Raw genomic sequence first — 7,810 nt, 5'->3', positions numbered from 1 at the left:
AGTGAAGGATTATTTCCCTAAATGTGATTGATAGGGAAAAAATGCATTCATTCAATTTACCCATTACTTTACAGGTTGTTTCGTTTGTACTCAAGTCCCATACAAATTCAATGGCTCTATGGACTTCAGTCTTGAAATATGAGATGTCTCAAAATTCAGAATTTTGCTCTTGCTCTATTCTATGCTCTTGATGCTAGTCCTGAGACTTGATAGAAATTCAAAAGGATCTGCTGCTTTGAAGATAAGCACTGTAGCTCTGCCATAAACAATGATTGTGCTTTTTCTTTCCTGTGGCGTGATTTATTTAAAGTATTATGCGGTAAGGATTTGGGCTGGCTTTTCCTGGCAGGGCCGGCTGTGTATGTATCCCCCCTTCTTCTCGTGTGTAGTTTATTACTGGCTACTTGAGATTTAGGAATATGCTCACAGGAACCACAGCCCCTTTGCCCAACCACAAGTTATTATGGCTCTTGAATTTAACCTTTGTATTGTTTTTGTAATAAACCACTTCACAAACACTGTAAGTGATTTTACATTGTGTACTTCACATCTCTGCAAGTAAACAGACTTATTTAGTAGACAAAATAAGTTTGTAAGTTCTCACGATAGTCCATGAAATTGAGAAATCAATTTTTTATTTCAGAAATGAGGAAGGCTTTCATGTCTTATATGTAAATGATAATATTTGTATTAGTTGCACAGGCTTACCGAACTAGCATGGCAGTGGAAATTACATGTACAATAGCAGTCTTGTGCATGCACGCACATACGGCACGCACACACACACCCACCCACCCACCCACACACACACACACATGCACACACACACGCACACACACACACACACACACACACACACACACACACACACACACACACACACACACACACACACACACATATGCTTCCTTTGATAAAATGCTGTTATAAAAGCAGAAATTCTATGGTGGCGTCCCTTAAGACAATATGTGTGTAAAATGGCAAGTTATTTATAGTGAGTGTGCCATTTCAACTTCAAAAAATAAACACAAGTAACTTTGAACTGGTACATAGGGAACCTATGTATTACGTTGGTAATGGCTGAGTCCGTATGGATCAAAAGGGGCCAGTCGATGAAACCAACTGCCTCAAATAAGCATCCCTTTAAAACCTGAAGTTAGGTACTGTTGACAATTTTAATGTAATAAAATATATCCATCATGTATTCAATAGTTATTTCAGACGCATGAATATTCCTATAACTGTGACCTCTGAGCAATATGCATACCAATTGTTATTTTGCATTGTTGAGCCCCGAGACACTAATGATGTAAAACTCCATTAGAGCGCTTTGGAAACCTTGTATTTGTCAAATGTGCTATATAAATAAAGTGTATTGGATTGGATAATTACTTGACAAAACAATATTTTGAATTGGTTCGAAGAGGAATTTTGGAATTGTGCAAGCCTTGTGGAATGCCTCATAATGGGACTATGGAAACAATCCTAATTTTGTTACAAAGCCTTGCAACAAAGGTTGCACAATTGCATTTTCAAACTCAGTATGTAATAAGCGTTCCGCTGTAGCATAACAGGGCAAACTAGTTAAGTGTATGCCTCTGATTGTATTCCAAGAGGGGGTACGAATCGTTTGAACGTCCAGAGGCCAGGATACAGCTGCCTATGACTAATTTCAAACTCCCCTTCTAGGCCGAGGCAACCCATTTCACATGTAACAACACATCACCAGGCATCTGTTTCCTGTTTTCATTCTTTGAGTTATCTTATTTTCCTTATTTCCCCCTCACCTGTTGCTGGCCACGTTCCTTCCATCATGTTTATGAATTGATATGTCCGTCTGAGGTTGGCGAGCAATGATACATTCATGAGTGTCGTCAAACATATCGTTAGCCTATTGAGCTAGCTATTCAAGTGACATATGTTGTGTTTTCTGTATATATACTTTTATTGCTCCTAGTGTTGATTTTTTGTATGTCTTTACATGTTGACCACAAAACAAGCCCTCATGGCTTTTTCCTCCTTTTAGCATTATTATCGCACTGGTGTACTTTTTACAAACCTCTCAAGTAATCAATCGATCAATAAAAACATATTAATCTAAAATGTTTAATGGATAGTTTACCCTTATATTAATATGATGAAGCATAATCAAGTTAACAGAACTATTTTCAGTTTGTCAATTCAAAAACTGAACATGGTAGAAAACAATTCAACATTTTAGAATTTATTGAGACAACAATTCAATTTGAACGTATTCTGTATGAAAAACTCATTTGTCTTATTTTATACTTTGCCATGACAGTAAATACATCAGCGGTGTAACGTTTCGTAGTTTAAGAATTGTAATAACTAAGCAGTTTCTCATCAGTGGGTTTCAGAATCTTCTTCTCCGTCATGTTGACGACCCAGCCCGGCCGGAGGCCAAAGAAGATTTGTCTGACATCCTTCCTTGCGGCGAGCATGTGATACAGTTCATCCTTTGAAATGTCTGGTAAAGTGTATCCGTACTTCTGTGCCAGGGCGAGCCGGGCCTGCTGGATCTCCTCTGGGTCTGCCAGGTAACCCCGATTGGCAGCGTCTCTGTAGTACGGGACCATGTCTTCCCCCGGGTACATTCGCCTTGGAATGGGCTTCCCTTGTAGGAAGAACGGGACGGGTTTGATAAGAACCGCTGAAAAAAAAAGGTATAACAATTTACAGTTATGAGACTATACAGGAATTAAAGCAAAAAAATCTCACAACTGAAAAATGCGATTTGTGAAACAGCGTGAAAGAACCCCCCCCCCCCCCCCCCACACACACACACACACACTTTCCTAAACAATTAGCACAATTATGATGTTTTGGTATAGCCATACAGCCGACCAGTTGAATAAATTGCATATTGACTCTTTAGCCTTTGCTTTTCATGAAATAGCCGAGACTATTAGGGATTTCTGGAAGTATTCTATTGCTAGTTTAGTAGTTTGACCACTTCAAATACTAAATACTTAAAATAACTGAAAATTATTCTACAAGCTTACAAGGCGTCGTAGCGGGATGCCTTGTAAGCTTGTTGAACGGTATTTTTAGTGTGTGACATGCTTCTATAAGCCTGCCATGCTGTCTTTATGGAATCCAAATGACTGAGAACTTCCATGGACTATTTCAAAATTAGTTGAAATAGCAGCAAAATACAACTATTCAATATGAAAAAGTATGGAATGCATGAGTCTGTGTGTCATTGTTTACCAAGACTAATAGGATCATAGAAGCCAGTGGTGATGACGCCTCCATTTCTCTCAATAGCAGCAATGGCTCCTTCAGACGCTCGCTGAACCTCGATGTTGATTTTTGCTGCAAAAATGTCCGCACCCTGGTACAAAAAACAAGCACAAGCCTTTTTCATATTGCAGTGTGGAGGAGAGAGAATTATTAAGTCAAACATCATCTGGGATACAAAAGTTGGTCAGAAAGCTGGGAACATTGTTATGTGGCGCCACCTACTGGACTAGTACACTACACATTCTAGATTATAAAACCACTGGACTGATTTGTTGTTATATATTCCTGCTGTTAATCACTGGGATTCTTTTTTCTTTTCTTCCAAAAAGAAAAGAAGGAATATTGAAATTGCATACAGTGGTGTAGGCTACTGAACAAGTGCAAAGAAAAATAAAAGAGGAGCAACGGTTGCATGCTAAAATCCTCTGAGTTTACATATAGTTAAATCTAATATTTTATACGTACAATTGCAGATCTATAAGTCCTGTTGTGTAACAAGCGTCTAAGTGTCGCTGTACAGGTGGCGAAAATAAAAGAAGCGCCGTCTAGCCTAAATTATATTCTACATGAAGGTAAAGGAGCTTTACATGCCTATTTTCAGTGTTGTGTAGCCGATTATTTCCTGTCAGCTCATTTACCAAAGATACATTTCCTGTGACTTCGAAAACATAGTTTATCGCAATAAAACAAATTGTGTTGGCGTGGAAACTACAATGTCAGCCCACCTACTCCAAAACTGTATCCAGCCATTTCCACACATACATGGATGCATTGCACACAGACCTTTTTCATATCTGCCGTTTCTCTCTAGAATTTGGTAAAGGTTAATTGATCCCAGTGTATGGTATTGGTGGATGATACTAACACTTTTACGAAAATATGAATTCCCTGGTTCCACACTCCAGCAAGCTCTTGGTGTTTAGTGAAAGCTTGTATGACACAATACACACACAGGGAGATTAAAAAAAATATCATGACAGATGAATAAACCACCTCAGTGGCCTTGTGGTTAGAGTATCCTCCCTGAAACTGGGATGATGGGGTTCGTTCCCCAGCAGAGTCATACCGAAAAATGGGACCCAGTGCCTCCCTGCTTGGCACTCAGCATCAAGGGTTGGATTGGGGTAAATCCCTGCGACATAAGCGTCATGTCCAGGCGGTGTACTACTTGTACATCAAGCTGCCTCACGCTACAGAAACAGGATATAGACTCCTGCCCTATGGGCCTCATGGCTTGGCAAGGCTTACTTACTACTACTACAGATGAATAGGGCTAGAAGCTAGATCATGAATAAAATAAAATTATACCCCTATTCCCTCATTGTTGGGGGTGGGCGTCCCCTGTTCCTTTACATCTCATTATGTAATATAAACTATATGAGATGTAATAGGATCAGGTTCAGCTACACAAAAGTTCAGTTCAGTCAGTTACCTCATCAACAAGTTGCACTCCAAAGTCCCTCTTCAGAGGCTGAATTGTCACTCCTCTGACATTGACCAGCTGCGTCAGGTCAATGGGCTGCGTAGGGTCAATCCTTCCCAGGTCAATTAGGTACTGCAGCCGTTTCAACGACAGGGGCGGGTACTGTGCTCGGTGGCTGAAGAAAAGCAAAGTATGAAAATCAACAGGAAGTTGACCTATTTTATTATTTAGGGTTTGTGACATCCTATACCTATATTACCGTTTGTTTACAGGCTATAAAAGTGTCTTTGAGAGCTGTTTCACTGTACAAGTCAATGAGGAGCATATTTTGAATTATCAATTTCTACTCAATGGAGCAATTATTTTAGATTTCTTGCCCACCTTTGGAGTTTCATCGCGGCAAGGTAACACTACACAACACCAAACTTCTACCAAAGTGTTCTTGCCCTGTAAGAAATAAGACAAAATCTCACCTGTGCCCTTTGTTGTATTCATATTTGGGGATGACCAGATAGAACGGAGTCTGGCCACCCTCGAATCCCAGGCGGGGGCGGTTGCCTCTCTGTCGCTGACCTTTGTGACCCCGTCCGCTTCTGTTCCCACCGTACTGACCCCTGCCTCGTTGTTTGTCCTGGAATCATCATTAAACATCAACGTTATTACAATGTGGAATAGATCTCACTACTTTTCTAGATTCAAATTCAAAAGTAGCAATAGTAGCAGATCTACAAGCTCAAAAGCATCACTTCGAGCTGCATTTTCCAGATTGTGGATTGTGCTACTTTTGATGCTTTTGTGTGACGCTGGCTGTAGTATAATCAAGTATAGGGCGTTCATTTATGAAAAAACACAAAAGGTTAAAATACAGAGATCGTTGCCGTCGGGCAGAAACCAATATATGTGATCTGATTTATGTGAGGGCAGGCAGTAAGATATTGCTAAGCGTGTCCCCAAAACCCATTTGAGGTCGGAGACTGAGTGGAGGAACCTCAGGGTCCAGCACAGCCACACATCCTACTGTTCAGGCGCCCACTGCCTAACTCATACCTGCCAACCCTCCTGCGTTTTGCAGGAGACTCCTTTTATTTGACAATTTCTCCTGCGGTTAGGGGATTTCAACCTTTTTGCGTGGTCAACCCGGTCAAACTTCTCTCTCATCAATGAGAGAGTGGGAATGTTACTATTTTACTCTTGCTTCATGTATATTATGTCTGGATAAACTCCAGTCCCACATACTGAGTGTACACATACACTTTAAATTGTAATTTGAATGCAATTATAAAGAGTCATTAGTTAGTATTAAAGATGGCTCTTTCATTGCTTCAGTCAAATCAAATTCTGTAGGCCTACTTCTGCTTAGCCGCAATTTGCAACTCTAGATTTTTTTTTACAATGGGATGAATCTAGAGTTGCAATACCCTGCATTGAGCTTGTTTAATAGAATCTTACCTGCGCAGGTAAGACCCTATGGGTAAGACACCCAAAGAGGCCGACGCAGCGCGACGCCCCGTCACGCACGGCCTTCTATTAAACAAGCGCTCTCCCACACGTCTTGTTTTACGGCCTGTCGAAAAATTACAAAATGGCGGCTCGGAATATCACTTGTGGAATATTTTGGACAGAAAGTAGCTCATAACATGTCTACGGGGGATTTTTATGAAAAACAAGCTCGGCAGATTGAAAGAGGATAATTCAAGCTTGGACTACAGCTGCACTGTTGGTGAGTTTAACGTTGTTTAAAACAAGCAGATCGCAAACGCAATTGGATGAGTGGGGAGTCAATGGTAGCCTGATTATCAGACTGTAGCTTTCTTGAAGCTTCAGTGGGCGGGGTCTTTGGGCTGGATCCAGGCTAAGTCAATGGAGGGTATTGCTATTCTAGATTCATCTCATTGTAAAAAAAAAAATCACACCCGTGTGAACTGAGTGGTGTAAGGTTTTATATAGCATGATCAGCTCTGATCTGACGTAATGAAATCACACCCGGATGTGATTTCACAACTGGCTTTTTTTGTGCAGAAAAAATGAGCATGGTTGCTACGGTCATCCAGTTCACCCGGGTGTGATTTAATTACGTCAGAAATTATTTTGAACATAGCAACCATGCTCATTTTTTTCTGCACACAAAAGCCAGTTGTAGGAGTGGTTTACACCACTCAAAAATCTAGAGTTGCAAATTGCGGCTAACTTCTGCTGTACTTTTAGCTTTGTAATGGTAATGGATCCTATGTTAGTAAAGCAGTATGAGCAAACTCCCCAAATCCACCAGAATACTGGCAATTACATCTACTTTGCTACAAATTTTCGGGGGTAGGAAGACCCCCAACTCCAAATTAACTTTTAATTTGAACATTGAGTTATAGATTAGCTATTTTCGCCATTTGACAGTGTTCCATCGGGGGTTCCATGTGTGGCTGACTGGCAGGATGTGGCTAACATTAGCAGTTCAGACTTACTTTTTTTTTGGACCCGGGTTCAGGCCGCAGGTTATTTAACGCTATGCGAGGCAGGTTCTGCAACACCTCCAGAGCTTTGCCACCAGGTTTCTTGGTCAAAGACATGCTGTTTCGTCGGAATTCCTCTGTCTTCACTCACATGTCAAATGTCTCTGGAAAAACAAACCAAGGGCACCACGGTCACGTGATTTCCGTGTACGGATGTGATGCAAATTGACTGGCTGGCGGATCACTTCAAAGTAAAAGAATACAGTTTACTCTTATGAGATTGTGGTTCCTGCGGCGCCTTGCCATTTTGTACGCTAAAACAATGCTCATGTCATAATCCCGTAATGATTATGGGGTATTTTATGAGATTATGAGGTCACGATGAGTCAACTATATATCCATATTAGGTGTATCATTCCCAGTGGGTAATCCATATTCAAATATGAAGTCCCTGTTATCAGACTTATGATTATGAATATTATGTATCAGCCAGATCCATATTTTGAGTTCTAAATTAGTTCCAAACATTTTAATTATCCATCCAACTGGATGGAATTATATGAGTCTCGTTGCGCACACTCCGAAGCCTTAGTGACGATCATGAATGCATGTTATTTTTCTGGTCATTGTAGCACTTTTTCTCAAGTTAATAGGCCTATATACTCATAGATACCCTTAA

General features: G+C 40.5%; 1 protein-coding gene across 1 annotated transcript; it reads right to left on the bottom strand.

The window, feature by feature from the left end:
- Positions 1-2,208: 2,208 nt before the first annotated feature.
- mrpl15 (mitochondrial ribosomal protein L15) lies at positions 2,209-7,377 on the bottom strand. Its single transcript, XM_079489398.1, has 5 exons — positions 7,144-7,377; positions 5,161-5,318; positions 4,697-4,862; positions 3,232-3,355; positions 2,209-2,671 (listed from the first exon to the last, which is right to left on the bottom strand). Exons 1-5 carry the CDS (start codon positions 7,246-7,248, stop codon positions 2,334-2,336), a joined length of 891 nt encoding a protein of 296 aa, XP_079345524.1. The 5' UTR covers positions 7,249-7,377; the 3' UTR covers positions 2,209-2,333.
- Between the last annotated feature and the right edge of the window lie 433 nt (positions 7,378-7,810).

The sequence above is a fragment of the Electrona antarctica genome (genome assembly GCF_951216825.1).
Source record: "Electrona antarctica genome assembly, chromosome: 20".
NCBI classification, from domain to species: Eukaryota; Metazoa; Chordata; class Actinopteri; order Myctophiformes; family Myctophidae; genus Electrona; species Electrona antarctica.
Note: the sequence above shows the minus strand (reverse complement) of the source record. Positions and strands in the feature narration are given on the sequence as shown.